General features: G+C 36.9%; 2 protein-coding genes across 5 annotated transcripts in view; one reads left to right on the top strand and one right to left on the bottom strand.

The window, feature by feature from the left end:
• Window positions 1–5,425: 5,425 nt before the first annotated feature.
• On the bottom strand, window positions 5,426–18,653 carry guca1al.S (guanylate cyclase activator 1A like S homeolog). The gene is given in 5 exon segments (NM_001094075.1): window positions 5,426–8,490; window positions 10,035–10,125; window positions 15,364–15,513; window positions 18,152–18,223; window positions 18,226–18,653. Coding segments are annotated over 5 exon segments (459 nt in total). The 5' UTR covers window positions 18,244–18,653; the 3' UTR covers window positions 5,426–8,362.
• Window positions 18,654–21,706: 3,053 nt separating this feature from the next.
• Window positions 21,707–26,722, top strand: part of golgb1.S (golgin B1 S homeolog) — a 28,514-nt gene continuing 23,498 nt past the window's right edge. For 2 of the 4 annotated variants that reach the window (XM_018255640.2, XM_018255642.2), the window contains exons 1-3: window positions 21,707–22,304; window positions 23,129–23,226; window positions 24,964–25,110. In XM_018255640.2, the coding sequence (XP_018111129.1) occupies window positions 23,146–23,226; window positions 24,964–25,110 (228 nt within the window). In that variant the 5' untranslated portion in view covers window positions 21,707–22,304; window positions 23,129–23,145. Of the gene's footprint in view, window positions 22,305–22,914; window positions 23,053–23,128; window positions 23,227–24,897; window positions 25,111–26,722 lie in introns of those variants that run through there. The other 2 variants (XM_018255643.2, XM_018255641.2) reach the window with 2 other exon arrangements.

The following is a 26,722-nucleotide window of genomic DNA, read 5'->3' on the forward strand; positions in this document are numbered from 1 at the left end:
GATAAGCTCCGTAGTATACAATGGGATTCTTCAGTACTTGTCTGTTATCTACTATGTATCCTGTGCTTGAATGGCTGCCCCCATGACTACACAGCAGCTTGTCTAGATAAACTATAGTTGTGCTTCTGATACAAACACACCGGTTTTACTAGTGCAGGGCAACAGTACATTATATTGTCATTCCTTTAAAACATTTTTATTTTTTGGTGTTATTGTTCCTTTAAACCATAGCCACAGATACTGAAAAGTTGAAAATAAGACAAAAAGTATGCATCACCAAAATGTTTGCATAATGCTCACATATCCGTTTCATTATTGTCCCATAAAAGGGCACATGGGAAAATAATGTATTAATCCCATAAGGGCTCATGGTATTGAGTCTGTGTATCCAATTTAGTTTCAATTGTAAAAGGGTGTGTTGTGGGTACTATAATCAGGGGTTTCAAAGTTGACCCTTTAGATGCCACAGAATGTAGAATCTATGTTCTGTGAATAAAAGTACCAAAGTGCCACAGAATGTAGATTCTACATTCAGAAGCCCCTAGGCAACGAGCAGAGCAGCGGGAAAAGTGGCCCCTGGGGTGTGGTTGCCCAGGGGCCCCATAGCCTGGTGCTGCCTCCACTTTAAGCTCCCTGCAGCGGCACCCCCCGGACCCGGATCTCATGGATGACGTTTTCCTTCACGGACTCCACTCCTCCTGCGTGCCTGAAGATGAAGCTGCTGCCTGCACATCTCAGGTTAGTGTAACACACACAAAATACACAATCACACACTTTTTACACTAATAAACACACTTACACTTATTTGCATTTACACTTACACACACACACTTTTGGGGGACTTTCACACATTTACACATACTTGCACACATGCATACAACATGCATTTTGCCACACACACAATTTTATAGCTTGGATCCTGTTTTTTTCCTGAAAAAAATGCTTTATTGCCAATGCAAATAGTGTATTCGCTAACCGCACTGCACAACACTTGGTATGTTATTTTGGTGATTATATTAAATTTTTGGTGATTCTGGTAAATTTTTAGCTGTTTTATTGCATTTTTTTCAGTTCTGCGTACCTGTTGTTTATTGTTTCTGTCTGTAAAACCTATTTGGGTGGCCAAGCTAAAATGCTCAAACTGTAATTCTGACTGCTTATTACACTAGGCAAAAAAAATCAGATAAGAAAGCTCACTTTCTGGTATTTCATCAAAACCAACAATTTTGGGAAAGCATTACAACTCAGTAGTAAGGAGTAGAAAGACATGGTTACCCATTTTAGATTCAGCTTAATGTGTACTTTCCAAAGATATTATGTTTTTACCCCACAACAAATGCAGTAAATGTGTAGCTTATTCAGTAGCTGATGTGATTGAAATATATGGTTTTCAAGGGTAACCTTTCTGTTCCAGGATTCTTTGGCTTTGGAATGTTAAGTATGCCATATTCTGGGTAATGCTTTGAAAATGTACTGCTAGTAGTTTTTGATCAATATTTAGAAATCTTTATAAAACTATACATATCTGGTATTGGCACTTGAAGCTTTCCACATCCGTTGAATTTAAAAGTAAAATAAAAATGTTCTGGTATAAATCCCCATGAAAAATAGAGATTTTTCTTTTATTTTGGTATTTAGAGCTCTAATTCATGTTCCAGAAGTGGAAATACACACAAACTCAGGCAGATTTAGAAATGATTTAGAAAGATCAGGTTATCCTGGAAAAAACAATGTATTGTTTTCCTAGGTAAACTAAAAATCCCCCCCAAGAAATGACCCTAAAGTGAGAGAGCATAAAATGTAAAAAAAAAAACTGCTGGCACTGAGTGCAAATTAAATGGGAATTCTGCTGGCATAAGCTGTGATTTTCAGGGTTGTGGAGGAGTGATTGTGATGTGGGTGGACCATGGGTGGTGTTTCAGTATAATTAGGTGGTGGCCTTGGTTGGTTGGGGACATGATAGTGTATTGGAGGCAATTTTTGTTTGTTTTTTAAATTGAGGCCTTATTTTACTCGTAACATGAAAATGTTTTGTTTTTCTTTTTATAAAAATAATAAATAAAATTTGTTTCGATTTTACAACTAGCATTGATATAATTAGCATCACATTTTCCCTTTCTCATACAACACTTTTTTCTGGATTTGTTTTGCACACTGTTTTGATTAGTTCTGCGACCAAACACAGACAATTCCTATGCTTCAGTAAATATCCTGTACACAGCACACAGTAACCTAATGTGCATTTCCTGGACTACTCTCTTTACCTTGGACATAAAGATAGAGATATATATATATATATCTATCTATATATATATATATATATCTATCTATATATATATATATATATATATATATATATATATATATATATATATATATATATATATAGTGACAAACCTGTCAATAATTGGGTCACAGAGGCTTCGCTCTCAAGCAGGATTGAATTTCATCAAAAGTTGGAAAAGTTTCCATACCTTGTCAAAAGCATATACAGATAGTATAATACACATGAATTCAAATCATATTAATGAGCAATAAAAACAGTAATGTTGTCCTTTCAAAGAGAGTTTGGGGTTATTTTGAAAAGGAAATTTAGGGACAAAAGCATGTTATTTATTCAAAAGTTTTATGAGAATTGTATTGGTTCTGCATTAGATTATATCATAGGCTCGCATGGCTTGTTTTCTTGACAACATTTATTTTCATTATTCACAAAATATTGTTGCTATTGGTCAAAGCCGATGCAATAGAAATGGCTAACTTTGTTTTCTGTAGATATAGATATTCTGTTTTAGAAATTTGCCAGTTGTACCCCACAGACACAAGCAGTTGTATGGGAACCTACACTAATTTGAAGATATCTGCATATACATTATAACTTTGACCTTGTATTGTTTTGGCTGCTGACTTTCCAGTAACAATTATTTATTTTGTAATGTTGTGGCAAGAAATTGAGCCTGTAGCACAATTATTATGGGCCCCAATTTCAATTTCAGCACAAAGTTTGCAGAAACGTTTTCAATGTCCTATTAAAATTAGTGTTTAGGTTGCTTGCATACAGTAAGGAAGAAACGTGTACATCATCAACAGGGTATTTTCATGACCATCTTTAGAATTCCTGGACCAGATAAATTCATTGGCTTGCTTTCTCAAGAAAAGTATAGGACCGGTTATACAGAATGCTCGAGTCATGGGGTTTTCTGGATAAAAGGGTCTTTCCATAATTTGGATCTTCATTCCTTAAATCTTCTGAAAAATCAGTTAATTATGAATTAAACCCAATATTATTTGTCTGCCTCCAATAAGGATTCATTATATCTAGGGATGCACCGATTCCAGGATTCGGTTCAGGATTCTGCCTTTTGCAGCAGGATTCAGATTCGGCCAAATCCTTGTGCCTGGCCGAACCGAATCCTAATTTACATATGTAAATTAGGGGTGGGTAGACCAATCATGTGACTTTTCATCACAAAAGAAGAATTTTTTCCACGTTTTCCTTTTTTTTTGGTGCATCCCTAATTATATCTTAGTGGAATTAAGTACAAGGCCCTGTGTTATTACATAGATGGCCTTCCTGTAATTTTGAGCTTTCTGGATAACAAATCCCATACCTGTACTATTGAATGTGCAAACAATGTGCACAATGTCAACTTTTATTTTATTATGGAAATGAAAGCATTGGCAGGTGAATTTGCATCCTAATGTTTTGTTAAGGTTATCAACTTATCTGATGGTGAGGAGAGAACATTTTCATGTTCAGTGTTTTTCAGTATGTAAAATACATTATAAAAAAATTGCATTGTAACAATTTGTTTTTACCATAGTTGATAAAATCTCATCTAATTATATAGTGAATAAAGTACCCCCTCTTGTAAAATATAAGGATATTATAAGTTACAGAGGAGTTTCGTGACCATATAAAAACACGAGGCCGAAGGCAAGAGTGTTTTTATACAGGTCATGGAACTCCGAGGTAACTTCTAATATCCTTATATTTTGCAACTGGGGGTACTTTATTTATTATAATACACAAATTTCAGTGAGTCATGTGACAGAAATGACATCAGAACTCACCGTTTATAACTGATGACATCAGAACTCGCCGTTTATAAGGATATAATTTACAGGATATTCATGGATTTTGTGTATTATAGAATGTTATACGATATAGTGATGTAACGTAGTTAGGGGTCCATTTATGATTGCTTGTGCTTCTAGGCACCAGAAGTTTTTAATGAAACCCTGCATGAAAAAAGATGAGCACAATTTTTCGCCAGGCTTCACTGCAAAAAAAATTTGACGCTCATAGACTTCAATGCGTTTGGCAAAATTTCGCATGATTCTTTTGTGTGTGTGTGTATAGGAGAGGTTTATTCGTTATTGCCCCTTTATATTATGTTGTCTAGGTTTGCCATTGGTTTCCATTTCATTCTGTTTGCAGAGGTTCCACTAGGGATTGTGTTATCAACAAGCAGGTATTTCAGGAATTTAGGGAACCATTACTTCTTATCATATTATCTAGTAATAGGATAATGAAATCCTATTTCTTTTCAGCATAGTATCATTTTTTATAATGCACTGAGTTTAGATGCCTTAATGGTGGCTATGATGTGACCAGTAACATAAAGGGGGTTATTTATCAAAGGTTGAATTTGGAAGTTATGTGAATTTTTTTTTAACTCTAAGGCTTCAAGCACACGGGCAGATTCAGGAAGATTTAGTTGCCTGAACTGCCTTCCCCCTGCTATAATGAGAAAACGCCAACGCCAATGCACTCGCGGAACTTCAATTTCTGAAGTCTCCTTCGGACGAAGGGTGCATTGGCGCTGCATTTTCTCATTATAGCAGGGGGAAGGCAGTTCGGGGAGATTGTCACCCCACAGAAGAGGGGTCGCCAGGCGACTAAATATCCCTGAATCTGCCCGTGTGCTTGAACCGTAATACATTTGAATGTACTCAAATGGGGGGTTATTTAAGAAACAACGCAAACGTCTAACATTTGATCGAATAGGAATGACCTGAAAATCTGAATCGAATTCAAAACAAATTCTAATTGAGTTTTCCCCTGAAAAAAACCTCAAATGTCAGGATGGTTCAATGGACCTCTGCCATTGATTTCTACATGAATTTGGCAGATTTCTACATAAAATTGTTTCCAGGGTTGAGGTATAAAAAAATCTCACATTCTAATTCAAATATGAGTTGGTGGTTTTAAATTTGAAATTGAGAGTTTTGACCAAAATTTTTTTTTCGAAAATTCAAAGTGTTATGTTCTAGTAAGTCATATGATTCTATTGTCAGGGCCATTTTTATATTTAGTTAACCGAGAAAATGTGCCTAGGGCAGCAGCTTAGGGGGGTAACCCTCGGATTGCGTCTATATAATAGGTCAATATTTTTAAAAGAATAATGAAAACTCCAACATGAAAGTTTACACATTTTTATTTAAAGCAGCTCTTTATTTACAGCTCACAAAAGGCACAATCCTGTTTGATTTGGAAAGTACATTGCCACAGTACATAGCAGTAGTACAATAAAAACTGTATGCTACATAGTAATATTGTTTACACTCGATACAGTACAGTAAAAAAAATGCTCACAGGAATGCCTGTGCATTTTTATCTCATATCTACAGTCTCTGTTAACTTGGCTTTAAATTATATTTACATCACTGAGAGTTTGTTAAATATAATAAAAGGTGCTGAAGGTTTGGAGGTACTCACAGATCATAGATCTCCAAAATTATGTTATTAGGGCTAGTGGACAAGAAACACATTTATTTCATATTGCTTTGACAGTATAGCTGGAGATATAAAGAATAGTTATCGCATTAAACATGTTGTCTCGGTTCTTATGTACTTGCATTTTCCTTCCAGTCAGCATTTGTCTTGTGTTTACACAGTTTTATACTCCATTTGTCACATTTGTCTCTTTTTCAGACATTCTGCTCTCAACACAATCTTATAAATGAAACACTGAGGGGCTGATTCATTAAGGGTCGAATATCGAGGGTTAATTAACCCTCGATATTCGACTAGGAATTGAAATCCTTCGACTTTGAATATCGAAGTCGAAGAATTTAGCGCAAATTCTGCGATCGTACGATTGAAGGATTATTCCTTCGATCGAACGATAAAATCCTTCGAATCGTACGATTCGAAGGATTTTAATCCAACGATCGAAGGAATATCCTTCGATCAAAAAAACTTAGGAAAGCCTATGGGCAAGGTCCCCATAGGCTAACATTGACTTCGGTAGCTTTTAGCTGCCGAACTAGGGGGTCGAAGTTTTTTTTAAAGAGACAGTACTTCGACTATCGAATGGTCGAATAGTCTAACGATTTTTAGTTCGAATCCTTCGATTTGAAGTCGTAGTCAAAGGTCGAAGTAGCCCAAAAAATACTTCGAAATTCGACGTTTTTTTACTTCGAATCCTTCACTCGAATTTAGTGAATCGGCCCCTGAGTATGCTAAACCAAAGGGGTTCATTTGCTTATGGGTAGGTACAAATTGCACCCCTTACAGAACCAGTGCATATGTGAATACCCTTATAAAGTTAGTGCAGGTTTCTCAAGCCAGTAAACCTGTAGCTGTGCAACTCTTTTCACACCAAACCAAAGGCGAAAATGTTGCACTACTAACAGCAAGAAATTGCAAGATGCATTGTGGGCAAAAACATGCTCAATTGAATGCATTTTCCACTTTGCCCCCTTTCCCACTTTAGCAAATGAACCCTTTACATTTTAGCAGCCTGTCTCCCATCTACAAAGTCTATATCCCTACTACTATGTACTACATTACTGTATCTATAGTCAGATACTCTTCTTATTGTATGCACAATTTCTTTGAGGCACTGTCTACTATAACTCAAACACTGTGTCACCTGCAGTTTCTGCTGCAGCCTAATTTTTTGTTTTACACCCTATCAAGGTTTTTGTTAATTCTTTTATTCAAGTTGTTAAAAATTGACTTTAAAACTGCACCGCATCCTCTACATTGTGACTTCCAAAAGAAGCCAGTCCAACATGTTTTGGATTGTCTGCCATAACCACTCACTGATGCTCATTTATACACACTGTGCTGGTGCAAAATTGCCCAGTGTTCATAAATGTGCATCAGGATTTGCATCCTATAATTCACAGTATACCATCCAAAGATATTTGCCAGTTGGTTGCTATAGGTTACTGCATTGATGCAAAATTGTTGATTATTAGTAAATGAGCCCCAATGCATGTCGGACACAAATTCTTTTGGCATGCCCACATTCTACAAGACATTGCTAATGCAGTTCCTCTTTCCCCTCTAACATGTTGCTTGACTTACAACTATACTTTGTTAAATATAGTACTTTCTGCCATTGTTCAAACCCCACAAGACACAATCGGTTCACAACCCCAAAAATTGAAGAATCTCCATAAGTAAAGAATCTACAGATGTACTGCAAGGATATCCAAAATGTCACTAGTTGCTGAAATGTCTTGTGTATTTTCTAAAAGTCTCCTGGATTTATATTCCTGGCTCAGGTCAATGAGTTAAACATCTGCCTTTGTCTCCTGTGAATGTACCCATTTCCACTCTGCCCTGAAACTCACACTGACTTCACTTACCTGCTGCTGTGATTATGGGCATCAATTTCATAACCACTTGCCTTTTCATACACCTTTTTTGTATTGTTTTTGCAGTCTCCCTTCTATATTGTATGGGCTTATGTTTGGAAAGATGGAAGGCAAAGCTTGTTTTATCAAGTGCTTTAATGCCTAAGCTAAAATGTCTATAAAAGAAGATGGAGACAAGGGTCCATTCACAAAAAGCACATGTAATACATTTACATAGGGGGGGGGTTATCCATACTCATACTTTGATTTTTTTAGACATTGCCATTTTTATATGCCTGTGTTATATGTTTGCTGGTAATCTGCCTAATTCTGAAAGAGTATCCCTCATTTAAAATGATTTAGTTGTAAGCCCTCAACTAGAAAAAAGAAAAAAGCAATTATGACATATGCAATCAATCATAGTTCTGAATGAGTCTCAGGACAGCTTGTTTATCATATTGTCATAGGATATTAACCTATATATACATATGCCAAATTTGTTTTGGAAGCTTAGATGTTTGAACTATGCCTCCTAAATGATCACCAAAGTAGATTCTACTGCTTAAAATGCTTTACCTTCCTCCCCATCTTACATACCGTACTGAAATTCCCATTTCATTTTGATTCCTTACCCTTATACAATTATATTACACCTTTTCTCTTTAATATACTGTCTCCTCCAGTGTCACAAGCTTTATCATGTGCTGTTCCTTCTGTATGCTTGCCATTCTTCCTAACCCCATATAATGCTGTCTTCATATCTTGCAATTCACACGCTATGTCTTCGGTTGTTAATCATTGTCATTATGTGAGTCAGATCCAAACTTTTCATCATGACGTCCATAAATTCTTCATCCTTCCGAGCTCCTTCAACAAACTCTTCTAAAGATAGCTCCCCTATTAAAGGAAAAGGAAGACTGTAGCAAACGAAGGGAGTGCTTCTTCAGCAATCCCATGAAACTTAAAACAAAATATATTATGGAACTAGGATTAAAATAGGTTAAAGGATTTTACTAATTATTTTTTAAGTTTTATTCATTTTATATTGGAACATTTTTTAAGTGGGAAAACTGCAAAGGCTCCAGTAAGCAGCCATATCAACATTCTTATCATGCCTCTCCATAAAAATATCTCCTTGAAGAAAATTGCTTTTTATAGATGTCTTAAGGTTAGGAGTCTGCCAATCAGTCTTTAGCTCAAAATTAGACAGGAGTCTATGGCAATAGAATGCTTCCTAGCTGATGTGTTTACAGACATTAAATTGTCTTTTATTTACTTATATATATTATCTGTCTATACTTTATCATGTGTTAGTTTGTACTGTGTATTTTCAACAACATGTAGGATGCAATCCATTCTGAGCACATCCAACAAAATTCTGCGTAATTCTACCTTTACATTTAACAAGCTCCTTCCTATTCTGGAACGATTTGTTCCAGCGGGGAAAATAACCTGCCTGAATCTGTAATCTCCCCCATTAACTTTCACACCGTTATTGTTATCTCAGTGCCTGAGCCTTAAAGGAATTGTTCAGTGTAAAAATAAAAACTGGGTAAATAGATAGGCAGTACAAAATAAAAAATGTTTCTAATATTGTTAGTTAGCCAAATATAGTAATGTATACTGGCTGGAGTGACTGGATGTTTAATATATCAGTCAGAACACTACTTCCTGCTTTTCAGCTCTCTTGGTTTACACTGACTGGTTACCAGGCAGTAACCAATCAGAGACTTGAAGGGGGGCCACATGGGTCATATCTGTTGCTTTTGAATCTGAGCTGAATGCTGAGGATCAATTACAAACTCACTGAACAGATATGTACCATGTGGCCCCACTTCAGGCCGCTGACTAGCTCAGAGTTAGAGAGCTGAAAAGCAGGAAGTAGTGTTCTGGCTATTATATTAGACATCCAGTCACTCCAGCCTTTATACATTACATTTTTGGCTAATTAACTATATTAGAAACATTTTTTATTTTGCACAGCCTATCTATTTACCCAGTTTTTATTTTCACACTGAACTATTGTTGAGTATATGGGAGTTGAGTTGGATCTCACTGCTGTGAATGACTTCTAACACCGTAGAGGTTGTGTTTTGGTTTATGTTCTGTGAATTTGGTGTCCAAAATATTGTTGTATTAGGGATGTCTGTTTTGTTGTTCAGTTACTGTTTGGGGACGTTTACTAACTGTGCTAGATTAATTACACAGATATTAATCTTGGTATCTTTTAGTATGTCAGTGCATTGTTTTTTGTGGGCAAAGCAGATGTGTTCCACGTAATATTACAGTTATAGTGTGTGTGTGTGTGTGTGTATATATAGATAGATAGATATGTGTAGAGTTTAAGTAAACGTGTTTTATGCATTTTGCCTAATGACTACAAAACAAAAATTAATTTAAGGAAAAAAAATACCATATGATTATACAGAATTTCATCTTACCATCACCGTTTACATCAATCTTGTCAAACACACGATTGGTAAATTCTTCAGCAGATGTATCATGATCACACCCATTAATTGCTCTCACTGCCTGAGAAGAACAAAGCATGAGCACAATAAGGAAGACACTCTTTTGAATATGTCTCTGTAGATCCCTATATGACATATCAACTTTTTTTAATGTTGTTGATATTTTAAGGTCTGGATTTTGGAACCCAATAGGCAAAACTACAGTGATTGTCAGTGTCTGCAGTGGACTAGGAGCAATAGAGCCTAACTATCTCTTCACCTCACATTGGATAAACTCACACATGCTTGGGAGATGGAAGGTGAGACTGAGATTTAGTAACATAGTAAGTTAGGTTGAATAAAGACACACGTCCATCAAGTTCAACCTTGTTAGTCTATATATAACCTGCCTAACTGCTAGTTGATCCAGAGGAAGGCTAGCCCATTTGAAGCCACTCCAATTTGCCTCAGAGGGGGAAAGAATTCCTTCCTTGCCCTGGGCGTGAGCATGCTCAGTTTGCTCCTCCCCCTCCCTTCTCTGCTGTAATCTGAGCCCACAGCTATAAGTGAGCAGGGAGAGACTCAGGCAGGAAGTGATGTCTCACCAAGCTAATACTGCAATTGCTATCCTAAACAGAGAGTTTCTAGAGCTTTTTACTCAGGTATAGTAAAACATTCTACAGAATAAATGTACAGTGGCATTCTATCTTGCACTATTGCAGCTAATCTATTGGCAATAAAATGCCTCAGTAGCTTTCTTTCTCCTTTAAAATCATACATCAGCATTACTTTCCCCAAAATAACAGCCTTTCCTATTTGCATCAGGAGCTTAGCCTCCTCCTCACTTACATTAGGGGGTATAGCATACTCCTAAAATTAATTTGCTGGACTTTTTACGATCAGTGAAGAACTCCACCCATAAAACTGCAGCCCCCTGGCTTTCTAACATAACCTCCTCCTTTATATTAGCATTTAAAACCTACCAAACAAACAGACATACCCTCCTCATTTTCTATTGCCTCTGTCCCTCCAAACAAAGTATAGCCACTGATGTTAACTGAGTTCACAGACGACATCTTCTTCCACACGATCTTCTTCCTGCTTTGACCGGCGTTTTGGCGCATGCGCAGTAGGAGCATTTCACCGGTACGGATCTACTGCGCATGCGCAGTAGATCCGTACCGGCGAAATGCTCCTACTGCGCATGCGCCGTTCAAAGCAGGAAGAAGATCGCTTGGAAGAAGATGGCGTCAGTGAACTCCGTAGACTGGACCTGCGCAGAAGGGTAAGTAACAAGTTAGGGGCATTTGCCCAGCGGGACGGGTAGGCCAGGGGGGAGGAGGGAGGGTGGGCAACACACGGGAGGGTGGGCAACACTCGGGAGGGGGGGAGGGTTTTTGCGCCGACTAGGTTTCCTTGTCCTTTAACATTTCTTGTGGTAATATATCTGAGAAAATTACCTTAGAAGTCCTCACCCTCAACTTTTCACCTATTTTTTTTTTAAATCATTTTTGATGACTTAACCACCTCCTCTAACTTTATCATTGGAACCTATGTGTGCCAAGACCGCGGGCTCTTCCCAAGCACCTCCCAATAATATGTCCACTCGTTCCACCACATGACAAACCCTAGTACTAGTCCTTTTTTTCTTGTAGGAAGTAGGCTGGATGCAAATACATACTGTATATACAATGCACCACATACAAACACTAATTTACAACAACACAACACTGAAATTAAATAGTCTGTAAGAGATAATGTCGTTATTATACCATGCAATACACCATAATGCAGGAAAATCAAATTGTTGTCCATGTCTGTGAATTTACACTTGGGGCAGATATATAAAGGGTGGATTCGAGTTTTTTCTCCGAAAAAAATCCAAATGTCATGGAGGTTGCAAACAACTCCAAATTGATCCCAGGCCATCTTCCATAGGCTAAAACAGCAATTCCGCAGGTTTAAGGTGGTAAATAGTCTAATTCGAGTGCTTAAAGGGCCAGTGTATGATAAATATCGAAAATCGAATTAGAATTTTAGTTTTGCCCATAAAAAAAACTCGAAAATTTAAATTTGAAATTTCACTTTGACTCTTGATAAATCTGCCCCCTTATAGTACTAGATATGTCTCATTGTCTGCAAGTGAAGCACAAAAATACCTCTTAGCCACTTAGTTATTATGGGAAATATAGCTGAGAGGTAGGCAGAGAATCCAAATTTACTTAATGGATACAATACTATAATGTTGATATTCAATGCAGTACTTTGAAAGGATATATTGTTAAACCCAATTGAAAAATAATACATGATCTTGCAACCTATGCTTATTGTACAGATATGCATATAAGTTATCTGTAAACCTGCAGTTATAGTAAAAAAAAGGATCCATAGTATCCATAAAAGGGAGCGTTTATATATCAAGGTTATTTGGACATAATATGTTTGTCTCTTCAGTCTTTAAGCAGGTTAACTCTCTCTCTTATTAGGAAGAGATTAATTGTAATAATAGCTGGTCTAAAATCCTCCTTAAGTGATGGGATGGCTCAAACTGACAGTGCAGCTCAACCTTGAGAAGATTCTAAGTATGGAAAGGGTAAGCCGTATCAAATGAGTCCTATATATATCCGAGAAAAAGACCTGAAATTAGGGTCATGCGGGTTATATATATTCATACACAAGTTTCTAATATATTCATATCATGTTTTATCATAGAGATAAAGGAAATTTAAAAAAATTAGAATTACAGTATTTGCTCAAAATGGAGTCCATGGGAGATGGCCTTACCTGTATAGAATACAACATTATATGTGCGCACACTGGACGTAATAAAAAAACACATTTATTATAGTAAGTAAATTAAAGAGACCAACATTTTGACCTTATTGCAGAGGTTTCGTTTTGGCTCTGAAATATTGAGGTGGTGTTTGTAATTTTAGTGCACTTATTATAATACATTTTTTTAATTATTTAATCCTTTTTTGCCCAAACCTTATTTTCTATTCATGTTTTCTCAGTAGCCAAGCAATCACTAATACATATGAAAGTTTAAGGCTCACTATGTTTGTTTGGAACCATGTTTTAACCTGAAACATGCATTGACACTGAGGGTATATATATTTTACATACTGGCACAATTTTTGAGGTTGGAATAAGATGCTCAGCAAACTGAACTCATTCCTTTACATTAAAATGAAATGCAAACCCTCAAAATAAATGTTCTAATTTTAGAAAATTGTGAGCACATCTGACTTTTTGCTGGTTGCTTCAAAGCAGGTTAACATCATAAGAATATTTAAAGAGGCAGCTGGGACAGAGGGATTTTCATGCTACAGAGGAAGCTGACCATGGGGTCCAGGCCCCCTAAGACCTGCTGGACCTGCTCTATAGTTACACCAGTTCTTGCAGAGTAATACAGCATTATGGACTTGTTCATTATTTATAATAAGAGGTACTTGTTGAAGCAGTTAGTTTGTAGGTGGAATGAGCCTGATTATTTTAGCAAACACACACTATTTTTATTTACTGCCTGTTACTTATGTAGCACATTTCCACAGTACCTTACAGAGATTATACCTCATTCACATTAGTCCCTGCCCAATTTCACACATGTTATGGTAAATTTTAGTCAGAAGCCAAGCAACCTGACTGTATAGAAATGGAGAATGGGAGGAAACCAAAGTACCCAGAAGAAACCCATGCAGACATGTGGAGAACACAACAACTTCTTCCAGAGAGAATGGACCCGAACACTGGAAGGCAGAACTACCTACTAAACCACTGTGCGGCAGTAGGGTTACATGTTTATGAAATCATGTTCATCAGGTCAAGTCGGGTTACAAGAGGCAGTAGGTCCAAGTGTGTGAAGAAAAACACCCACTGACTGAAGGCAACATCATGAGACAATATGCAGGTCTCTTCTAAGTAAACTTTACCACAGTTCTTGCCAATGAACCACAAAACGGATAGCTAGATTTCAGTAGATGCTGCCTTCTTTGAAAACTGCTCCATGCAGCAGTGGCAGAGCTTCCCTGTAACATAGTCAACTCAAAACTGTTCCTTCCCATTTGCTCAATAAATTTATGACACTGCGTGGCCACCTGGTATAGGTATTTATGCTGTGCTTTATTTAAAATCTCCTCCAAATGATCAGTAATGTCACTATAACGTCTAGGTGTATGGGCAAGTCTTACTGTATATATAAAGTTCCCATCTGAACATCCCTAGCGACTGTGTCATGCAATTTGAGATTCATATTGAGTCAAATTCAGAATATAAAGCTATTGCTAGCTCTATTTTCACTCCTTAAATGCTAATCTCTTTCTAGCAGAAAATAAACTAGGGCTGATATTTCCAGTAGCCTATTTAACCAGGCAAAACCTTTAGCAGTGGCATTTTCAAGGATATCTGAGAGCAGAAATGTAACAACATGGTGCCAGCCCCATCTTTTAAGGGGCTAGTGCACACAGCAAACTATTTGGCACCTCCCCTCCCTCAATTTTTTAGGGACTAGAGAGCAGCTATAGAGGAAGAAAACCCCTCAGTCCAGCCTCCCTGAAAATGGTCTGCTTCCTCTATAGTTATGTCACCGTCTGGGAGTCTGTAGTTCAGTTTGGAGGGACACCTATTAGATATGCCTGTTTCAAAATACTCTACAGTGGAAGATTTAAAATCTTGCTTTTCCAACTACCCAGTTCCAGGTGAATACTGTGAGAAGGCTGTATAATTTAAGTCAGCATAATTTCACACTAGGGGGCAGAATTATTAAGAGTCAATTTTATTTTTTTGGTCAAAACTCTCAAATTCAAATTGTGAATTATCCAAACTCGATTCAAGTTTTAATTCAAATTTCAAGATTTATCATACTTTGGCCCTTTAAGATCTCAAATTCGACTATTTGCCACCTAAAACCTGCCGAATTGCTGCCCAGGTCCAGGGATCAATTTGGTGATGTTTGCAGCCTTCCTGGCATTAAATTTGAATCGAGTTTTTCTAATTCGAATCAAATTCAATTAAATTTGTCCAAGTTGAGAAAATTCGATTTTATTAATAAATTTCAATTTTATGAGAGTGTTAAAAAACTTGCATGAATTCGAAATTCGACCCTTGAGTCTGATTTATCCCATGATGAACCTTGCATGCAGTGGCATAGCTACCAGGTTACATGTTCTGCAATTGCACCTGGGCCTACCAAAGCTGCAATAAGCATATCAGGACAGCAGGAATTTTTTTGACACACATGTCTGGATGGCAATGGGCACAAGTCTTAAGAGGGGCGCAGCTGTGGCTAGTTATGCATTTTCTGCTTTCTTTATTAACTTACCTTAATAATATTGAGTAACTCGTGGCGGTCTATACAACCATTTCCATCCACATCATAGAGTTTGAAATACCAGCGAAGTTTCTGTTCAATCTTTCCCCTAAGCACCAGGCTCAGAGCAGCAACATATTCCATGAAATCGATATATCCATCCTATTATACAAAACACACAAGATCATTATCCATTGGCAGTTTGGTTTATGTTCATCACAAAAACCACCAATACACAGGGCACATTCACTACAATATGAAAAGGTGATATTACAAAATACTTATTAGATTACTGTATATAGTGCAATATTCATTCATCTAAGAAAGACAGGACTAAACATCAAATTAGAAAACAGCAGATAAAAATGATTTGTCGCTCTTCAAGTGATTTTATGAGCTAGAAATACACAACTAAAGTCCAAACAGCATACAGTGATAAAATACAGATGTTTCTAGAAAGGACGGTGGCAGGTTTAGACCTGACTAGAGAGCATTTGACTTGCGACTTTAATCTCAGAGGTGGCCCCAGAGCCAAAAAACACCTAGCAGTTAATACTAATACAGGTATCGAAACCCGTTATCCAGAAAGCTCCGAATTACAGAAATTCTCCCATATACTCCAGTTTATCCAAATAATTAAAATTTTTAAAAATGATTTCCTTTTTCTCTGTAATAATAAAAAAAAATATGCAGGTCCAAATTGTGAAAAGACCTGTTATCTGGAAAACCCCAGGTCCCGAGCATTCTGGATAACAGGTCCCATACCTGTACATTGTAGTATAGCAAGTATATTTATATATTTAATGTTCATTGCAAAGACTCCCAGCATTCCACATTCCAAAGACTGAATAAGCACATGTGGATGTTCTGACCATGGCCATTGGCCAATAAACATCTACTGTCAGCCTCAGACTTCATTAACATACATACCTTCAGGGTTTAGAATATAACTGTAAATGTACATTAATGCTAGCAATATACACCTTCTGTGCAACTGTCCCTTATTACCAGGTACAACCATACCTATCACAATAAATAAAAGTCCTCAAAGTTTAGTTTAGTGCTTCCCTGTGATAAAAGGGAACTAAAGGCTTCCCTGAAAATTCAATGTACCTATTTTATTTCAGGAAGATTGAAGATGGGGAAAGTATGTGTGTCTGGGGCACTGTACATTAAATAAATAGTACATAAAATAATATAATAATAATGTATATTTAAAAGTTGCTTCTTTTAAGGGATTCTAATATAACCTCAAAACTTTCTTGGAAGCCTAAGCCATAAAAATGTAAATTGCAATTTTATTATAGAAAATGTAAGAGGTTCTAAAAGAACCCATAAACTTTCTAGGATGTTTTAAGTTCTACTTTCCCATCTTGTCATAACATTGTAGAAAACAATCAGGATCCAATTTGAGAATGCTCCAACCTTTGGGTCCAAAAACCACACAAAAGTTCATGAATGTGTTTTTTTTTCCATAGAATACCTTGACTTCCTGCAGTAATTTTTTCCCCCCAACCGAAAAATTAAAAGGTCAGCAGGTTTTAGGAGCTAAGCTCTATACAATATATATTGTAAAAATCTGCTCTGGAAAAAATACCTGCTAAACAGGAAACCAAAGTATTCAAAGGAAGAAACCATGCATGGAACTGTTGCGTGATTTTTGGACCTGAATGCTCGAGCACAGAGGCTTGAGCATTCTTAAATTGGGTCCATAATTGGGCCCTAAAAAAAAAAAAAGAAGAAGAATCTGACCAAAACCAGCTTAATGTTGGGACCTGAGGGGCAACCCACTTTATAATCTAGAGTTGGCAACAGGCAAACACACTGCAGGAAAAACCATGGTTACTAGCTGTAAAGTTAAAGGGGCCACTACAAATTTACAGTTGCTGCTACTTTTTTATTACTCATTTTTCTTTTTAGGGCCTCTGATATTTATATTACAGTCCACTGTATGGATGGTTGCTAAGGTAATTTGGACCCTAGAAACCAGATTGCTAAAATTGCAAACTAGAGAGTTGCTGAATAAAAAGCTAAATAACTCAAACATCACAAATAATAAAAAATGAAAACCAATTGCAAATTATCTCAGAAAATCACTCTATACAGAGTCATAGTTGCACCAATATTACCACTTGAGGCATATTTATCAAAATGTGAGATTAAATCTCACCGCAAGAAAACTCATTCACTTTAAATTCATTCCAATGTGATTTTTAGAAGAGTATTTATCAAATGGTGAACTCTAACTTTCAACCAATTATAAACACGCTTCTCAAAAACCCATAGGAATGAATAGAAAGTGGGTGGGTTTTCCTGTGGTTAGATCTATTAATAGATGTGTAACTTAATGTGGTAATTTAAGGAAGCACAACACTAATTGTTGTTAATTTTCCATATTCCTTGTATAGCAGTCCACTCTTTATCAGGCACCCCAATAATATATTTTTTATGTTCCTGTTTATTCACACAGCAAAAGGATCAAACTCAAGTTTAAAAGAAAATAGAGAATAAAGAATGAGAGCTACTTGATTCTACTGTTAAAGCGTCATTTCAAAAAGTACCATACGTCGGTTACATTTAATCCCAAGTACCATCGCTATTGCAAAATCTAAATCCACACAAAGACTAAATCAAGAATGTATTCAGTTAATTCTATATTATTTATTAACATTATACTTACTTTGTCTTCTTGTGTGTGTGTGTATATATATATATATATATATATATATATATATATATATATATATATATATTATATTGCTTCAGTTTTTATATGCTGTTGAGGAAAGAAATGTCTTACCTTGTTCATGTCAAAAGTGCGGAACATTTGCTCTATGTAACTGTTGGCTTCTCCACTCAGTCCCCGCAATCCAAAAAACTGCTTGAACTCATGTAACGTGAGCTGTCCCGAAGGACATTCTGTCATGAACTTCTTGTACCAATGATGGATCTCCACTGCCTGCAGGTCATCTACTGTAGAACTGCTTGTATTTCCCATTGCCTTATTTTTGTGAGTATGTGCTCTGAAGTTCAAACACTTAAATGTCTGCTAGTTTTGGTCTCCTCTATGTGTGGAGACTAAGGGTAATAAAACTGTGTACTCCTCAAAGCAGGAAAGACTTTTTAAAATGTGCTTCTATATTCTTATGTTGGAAGTATCCACTCTTTTAAACTGCCAATGTCCATAACTGGAATCTGTTTTCTTTCTTGAGAACTCTTTTAAGATATGAGATGTATTGCAGTACCAAAAGTTTCTTTAAAGTCTTGCTGGCTTTAACTTGGTGTGGGGTCTCTGTATTCTGGGGGCTCTCCAATAAAGGCAGTCCCTTCAGCACAGTTCCCCTGCAACATTTCCTTCTGCCCCACTGTAAGATACCTTTTAAACTGACCTGAGTCTCTCGGTCATCACAGGGTGTATAATCCTTTCTGATTCCATTTAAGAAGGACATAGTTGATGTCCTGGGACATGAAAAGTGTCAAGGTTAATCTGGGACTTGGGAGATTATGGGAGAATTCTTGCTGTGTTTATGTCTTTACAGGCTCTGCATTCCATTAAAAATAAACTTTCTGCTATCAGTAATTGAATGTTGTCTGCAATTGTTATATGTGAAAAGAACTGCAATTTATTTTCACCCTTTGAAGCAAGAACTCATTTATTTTAAAGTACTTTTGTGTTTACTAGCCATGGTAAATCCATCTGCATTTCTAAACACCCTTGATCAATATTTACAGAATTTGAAAATAATTTCCAAGCAAATGTTGTCATTATGGCTTTACACCATGCAAGAACAATAAATCACTTTGCTCAGAACCACAATAAATATATCATGTCATGCTCAGCAATCAATAAAACACTTTGCTCAGAACCACAATATAAATATATATCATGACATATATCAATATATATATATATCAATAATATATAATAATATAATATATATATATATATATATATCAATCCACGATTCGTACGATCGGATCGTTGCGTCTATGGCCAGCTTTATTCTCCTGTTCAAACTATGGACACAGTCAAAACTATGGACCTTCTCCCTCACTAGAGATATATATAGGTGAGTGGTGCAGATGTACTACATTTAAATCTGAGATTTCAGCAGCAGCTGGGGCCTCTTGTGAAAATATTTACTTTGCATTGCAATTAGAAATCCCCTTGGAAATTTGGGGCCCAGTACTACCATTCATCTTTGCTCACTTGTGATTAAATTACTTAACAGGTAATAAAACAAGAGCTAACTTGTTATAAGGTGCTAAATCTTGCCATTCAGGAGTGCACGAAAAATTAGACAGTTTGAAGTAGCACCATCCACATACTGTAATAATGACCATTCCTTCATAATTTTTTCTTTCTGAGGTGGTCTTGAAAGACTACTTTAAGTAAAAATAAAGAATGTCTGAAGTGTTAGACCCTAATGCACCAAATTTTCTAAAAGTAGACTTCACATTAGTAAGGATATCTTAAAATTACAAGAATAAATTGGAACATTTAATATCTGTGTAAAAATAAAAACTGGGCAAATACATTGGTTCCCTTGGTTTCCAGATTGGTTACTAGGTAATAACCAATCAGTGACTTGAGGGGAAGCCACATGGGTCATAACTCTTTGCTTTAGAATCTGAGCTGAATGCTAAGGCTCAATTGCAAACTCGCTGAATAGTTATGTCCCATGTGGCCCCCCTTCAAGTCATTGACTAACTCAGAAATAAAGAGCTGAAAAGCAGCAAGTTGGGTCCTGTTCCGTTAGACATTCTCTCACTCCAACTTTTATAAATTACATTTTTGGCTAACTAACTATATTACTTTTTTTTTTTTGCACAGCCTATTTACCCAGTTTAATTTTTACACTGAACCGTTCCTTTAATACGGTTACACAATTACTCGTAGAGTGATAAAGTTTGTGTAAAAGTAATACTCTGTAGCTGGGCAATCTCAAGTCATTTAAATATTGGTCTGTTATGGGCAAAAAAAAATGTTGGAAATCACCATATTTATTTACCCACAATGCAGTATTTTACCCATAATTCCAACATAATTGTGGGCAACTATCTGTTACCTGTGTGCGATGCAGCAATACAGATGTAAATTAGTGTCCAATTTGGAGCAGCTGCATCAAATCAGTTGTGGATGATCACGCAATCTGCAATGGGAACCTTGTAATTACCTGCAGGTCCATGTAACAGCCTATCTTATCAAATAGATGTGTTATGTTATATTATATATATGACTATATATACTTGAAAATACTTAATAAAAATTATTGAAACCGTAATTACCTGCAGGTCCACACTGTTAGTAATTCCTGGGTTCCCATGCATCAGTGTGTGCACTTCTACATAATCCTTCAGAACACTGCACACTTTGGTGCCTGCCTCCATTTGCAAAGGATGTATGGACGCAACTACCTTCTCAATAGCATAAGTGAGCACTCAGTTTTGCATCCAAACTAGTATGGGACACAATTCTTTGAAATCTGCAGTATTTGCAAACTTTCTTGAAAAATTAAGGATAAAACACTTAAAGGGGACATGTTGATTAAAATACAAGAATGTGCCAGTGCGTTATTACCTTAAATATAGAAGGAATGTGTTTAAAAAAAGTTGTGTGTTTGGTAGCATTTATTGAAAACTTCTCCAGAAATCTTACTAGTCCTGCCTGCAGTGTTTCACTTCTTGCTGCCTCCTTTCCCTGACTGTGCAGGGAAGCACTATACAATATGAACCAGTCAGCAGCTGTGGTCATGGAATTCCTTGGTGACTTATAATACATGATATATTTTACAATAAGGAGTACATTATTCAAAAATCTTCCCAGTGGGCAGAGACAGGCAGTCACAGATATGGGATCAAACAAACTGTGAGCCATAAGCAGAAGGGGGAGCTTAAAGGAACAGTAACACCAACACATTTAAGTGTTTTAAATATATGACAATCTAATGTAGTGTTGCCCTGCACTGGTAAAACTGGTGCGTTTGCTTCATAAACACAACTATAGCTTATATAAACAAGCTGCTGTGTAGCCATGGAGGCAGCCATTCAAGCTGGCACAGGTTACACAACAGATAACGGTTAAGCTCTGTAGTATACAATGTGATTCTTTAGAGCTTTTATCTCCTGTGTATCCTGTGCTTGAATGGCTGCCCATGGATCCATAGTAGCTTGTTTATATAAACTATAGATGTGTTTCTAAAGTAAACAGCAGTTTTACCAGCGCAAGGCAACAGTACATTAGATTGTCATATATTTAAAACACTTTAATGTTTTTGTGTTACTGTTCCTTTCAGCTCCCCCTTCTGCTTATGGTTCACAGTTCGTTTGATCCCATATCCGCCTGTCTCTACCCACGGGGAAGATTTTTGCAAATCAAATGCAAACACAAACAGCATTACTATAGAAAACCGTGCCACATCAGCTCTCCGTCTGCATTTTCTACGGGTTCTGAGAAGCCAAGAAGCCGACGCGCCTGTTCCGCGTTAGCCCGTTAGAAGAACAGAGAAAACATGCTGCTACTATCCTATTATGCACCACCGTAGACTTCCTGTTGGTTGTGGTTGTGGTTATGGTTATGGCCGTCCTCCCTGCCTTCTGCACTGATTCGCTCTCGTCTTGGAGACCATCCTGACGTCATTTGTTTAACTCCATATCTCTGTTAAGGTGATTGGCTAGCGTCTTCCACCGTAGGGCGGGTTCCTTTGTTCTCTGATTTATAATTGGCTTTTCCCCGATGCCCTGTCTAGTGAATATTGGGTGGGTATTTTATTGTCAATCTCTGATTGGTGAAGAATTGATCGAGGAGGCGTGCTTGTGCTGGTAACCCGGAAGTACCGTGCTGCTGATGTGGCTGGAGGAGGAGTTCGGCGAGCAATCGTCCGAGAGTCGGGATTTAACGTAGCTCAGATATACCCCATCGAATCCGGACGGGCTGACAGATACGGGGAGAGGTACATCGAGCCTTAATAATGTTTGTTTTATTAAAAATTATTTCAGGGGTTTGCAGGAATTGTGTTCTATAAACCTCGATTATATTAACTATACGTTCTCCCTCATCTCCACACTGGGCCTTCTGCTTTTACAGAGCCTGTCCAGTGCAGCGAAGTATCCGCATTCCCCTCTTACATTGAGAATAGTGTGTTACTCTTTTGTACCTGGAATAAGCAATGTGCATTAATAAACAAGTGTCCAAGTACTTTGCGGTTGAAATATTTATCACAGAACAAGATGAGTTAATTCCAGACATCTAAAGTGCTGTGTGATATGTATGTACCTCCACAATGGCTGACTGTCATCTGAGACAGTTGGAATAAAAACAAAACTGTAGTTGCTTGGAAAATGCCCTGGCTTATAAACAGTGCTGGCCATATACCCAGGTGTCTGTAAGGTGATACCAGTCAATCACTGCAGTTGCAGGGGCTCACCTCCACAGCCCACTTCCTGTATAAGCACCCGCTTCCTGTATAAGCACCCGCTTCCTGTATAAGCACCCGCTTCCTGTATAAACACCCACCTTGAGTTAAATGCAGCATAGTCTATAGTTCCCTAGTCTTACAGTTCTCTGTTCATATGACCGTTTCTAAACCTCAAATCATATAATATAATATAATTTCCTCTTCCCATGGAGTACTGTACTTTTAATGCTGAAACAATCCTTGAAGAGTCCTGATTAGGGAAAGTTTCATTTTTCCCTTGTGTGTATGTTGTGTTTTTTACTATAGTCCAAGAAACGGTTGTGTGACTATGAATATAATTTGTGGATTTTATTACACAGGCCCTGTCCTGCTCGGAATGTTCAGCCGTCTTTCTGGTATCGCTAACACTGTCTTACATGAACTTTCTGGTGATGGAGAGGGAGATGGAGACCTTGGGGTAAGTTATAGCTGTTAAGTGGGGGGTGGATTCCTAGGGTTACAACTGAAACTAACCACAGATGTTTACATTAATTAAATTAAAATGAAACATTAAAAAAATCTGTGGCGAACGTCTCTTAACTGCACTAATTTCTTAAGAGGCTTTTAGTTGCATCACACTGGGAAATTAGTAGCTGCCATTTGTAGTTAGCCAGAGAAAGCCTTTATTAGAGTTATATAGACTAACTGACCATGGAAAATAATACACCTGTTTATTTCTAGCTAACTAGACTGTGTGACTTTTATTAGGTGCACTGTAGACCTCTGTTCAGCATGAGCCATCTCTTTTTATACCATACCCCCTTCTATTAGAGTGTAAGCTGTACTAGTTAAGTGAATCATAGTTTTGTTTGTTTACTTGTTTACTACCTCCCCACTTTCCCTTACAAAGTAAGATTACAGAGTGATACAAAGCTTTTGATTAGGATTCCTACTCTTTAATAGGTGCATGTGTTTCAGGCATATATTATATTATGTGTTCATTTAGAGAGTGTTTAACTGGCAGGTGCAGTCATAATTAATATCTAATCCTCCTCTCACAGTTGCTTTAAAGAACCATAGAGGTGGGATCAAGCATAAAATTGACTTTGCTTTACACAAGAGACAAAACTTAAGTAGATGGTTTTAAAGTGCACTGTGTACTCGCACGACTACTACTCTCCACTTTTGCAATTTCAGTTATATTAATAAAATTTAACTGGTTGCTTTTATGAGGTTCCCTGTGGCAACTTTCACTGCAGATAAGACCGATAACGTTCCCTTGCCAGAACAAAGTATAACGATATGCTTATTGAACAATTTGTAGGTAAAATAAATGTATTTTTCCATTCCCAATATGGGATTTCCATGCTTAGTCAAGTAGTGTTTAAAGCAACAGGGATGTTACTGGGACACCACTGATCATGGCTTGCTAAATTTACAGCAGTTCTTTGCTCCATCATATAGTTAAGCAAGTAATTGCTTTCTGTAGGCTTGTCAGTTATTGTACACTGGCTGGAAATTACTTGGGACATGCCATAATTTGGGTTTATTATGACATCTTTAGCATTCTAAGTGTCTTGCACATTTGATTGTTTGGTCCTGCTCACTGATTAAATATTTATTTTACAAGGGACTCATTAATTTTCATTTAAATTTTTCTTTTTTTGACACTATACAAATGAAAAGCCATGCTAATCTTTGCCTGGGTGCTTGGATAAATAAAAAGTACAGTATTCTCAAAGCTCAGTGCATTTGCTAGGATTGCTATACAATTAGCTACAATTTAATTGGCTGACTTGGTCCATCTGTGTCAGGTATAAATCACAAAAAAAATTGTCCTGGGGTTCAAAAGGCCAATGGGTGAGATGATTATATGGAATGTTATGCTTATACTATTTGTTATTTAAATATTTTAATGCTTACCACTATACACATTATCTGTCTATTTTTCCTGGATGTCTGTAGATTATTAATGCATTTAATGCAAGGTTTCTTCCACCTTATAACTGATTCTAATCACCCAGACCTGTCAAATATGTTGGTGCTATTAAAATATATAGAAATTCTTTTTACATATTACATTGGCATTAATAAAGAGGGAAAGTAATAACCATCGTTCCGTGATGCTTAATCCATAAACAATTTACAGACATACATTGACCAGTCCTTCACGGTAGGAATATTCTGCTGCAAATCATTTTAATTCTGCAAATAGAAATCCGTTATGGAATCCGCTTCTCAAGAGGAAATGTCCGAGGACCAGATGGAAAGACTGGCTCACTATGAGCAGCTTGTTGTACAGCTAAAGGAGTTGATCCAGCAGAAGGATACAGAGATAGAGCAAAGGGATGCACAGATAAAAGTAAGCTGTTTCTGAATTTTATTTACCACAACACATTATAAGAGCACTGGCTCTTTTGATCAGGTACTTTTCTATAGATTTTATTCTTGGCATGCTTTGTATTGATGTGGAAATGATCCTCTCTGAATTATTTATCACCACATTCATTTTTGTTTCTGTTCCTCTGAGCTCTAACACTCAAGTGAATGGAATACATTCACATATTTATGCATTTTGCTATATGTGGCAATTTGTTAATTTTCCTAGAAAAAATTTTCATGGCAGCCACTAAAGCATTTAGTTTAGTAAATGAAAGAAATAAGAAATTTAGTAAATATACTCCATAGTTCTTGATTTTCCCTTTTAAATGGTGGCAGATGTGTGGGTTGAGGGTTAATATATGTTTTCAGACTATATCCTTTTTTCAGGGAGCATTTGAAAGTAATTTAAACTAAATAAGCAACTTGCATGTCAGTGTAGCAGTATGAAAACTACAACAAATCCGAACTTGGCGTCAGACGGTAAATTTAAGGGACGGCATGCTGCCTGGCGCCTCATCTGGGGACTGGGTGTGGACCCCAGTATTCCTTAGAGCCCCGTTTTCCTCGTTTGGTGCAGCGCAGGCAAGAGGGTGGTCTCGTCGTTTAGAAGCATAGCAAATCTGTCTGTGATCAAGAAGACCTGAGATGAGCTGTTTCTAGTGTGATACTGCCATCTGAGACCAAAACCTTTTAGCACTTTATCTCCATCACTCGCAGCACAAGCTCTATACATCAGTGCTTTTTTTCCCCCCCATTGAATCCTGGAAAAATAAGCAAAGAGGTTTGGCAATCACAGAGCTAAGCTTGGACCTTTGTTTACCTTTACAAGTTCTAGTCTGTTTTAAATTTCCTTTTGTGTGAACTATGCATCAATAGTTGTGTTACTAGAACTGGACTATTAAGAAGGAAACCTTCATTAGCTGCTTCCTCAGTTGTGTAGACAGATGAAAAGTAACACTTCAAAATCTCTGCTTTTTCCCAGTTCGCATTGATCAACTGTCCCCTCACCATGATATTAAAAGAGTCACCTTTTAATATCAGAGGTGCTTTTTTGGCACCTCTCCCTGGATGGTTTAATATCACCTCATAGCTCCAATCATACTAATACAATCAAGACCATCCCTCCATGAGGTCTCTTACCCATTCCAGTTATACTAAACAGATTATGCTGATTGTAGCAAGATTACAAGGTATTGAATGCCAGAAAGAGCTTTGTACAAGTCATTCTGAATTGAGAAAGCCAGAATGATGACTACTTAAACATCTTCAAGAGGAAAAATACCAGTTGATTTAATGTATTACTATAGATATATCATGACCTGGATGAATAAGCACCTTCACAGACATAAGTCCCAACCCTTCATTGTTTACAATTTACATATTAAAAAATGATTTTGGACAGATTAATTTTACTCCTTGCTTTAATACCATTTCCATCTAAATTTTAGCTTGTCTGATCACTATTCCCGAAATGCTCACCCATGCAATTAAATTAGATTAATTGACTCCTATATACATAATGGCTGCTAATAATTTAGTATTATTGGAAGCTGCAGGTGTTTTTGTAATTATATTGCAAAATGCTGGTATTT

This window comes from Xenopus laevis, chromosome 3S, assembly GCF_017654675.1.
Source record: "Xenopus laevis strain J_2021 chromosome 3S, Xenopus_laevis_v10.1, whole genome shotgun sequence".
NCBI classification, from domain to species: Eukaryota; Metazoa; Chordata; class Amphibia; order Anura; family Pipidae; genus Xenopus; species Xenopus laevis.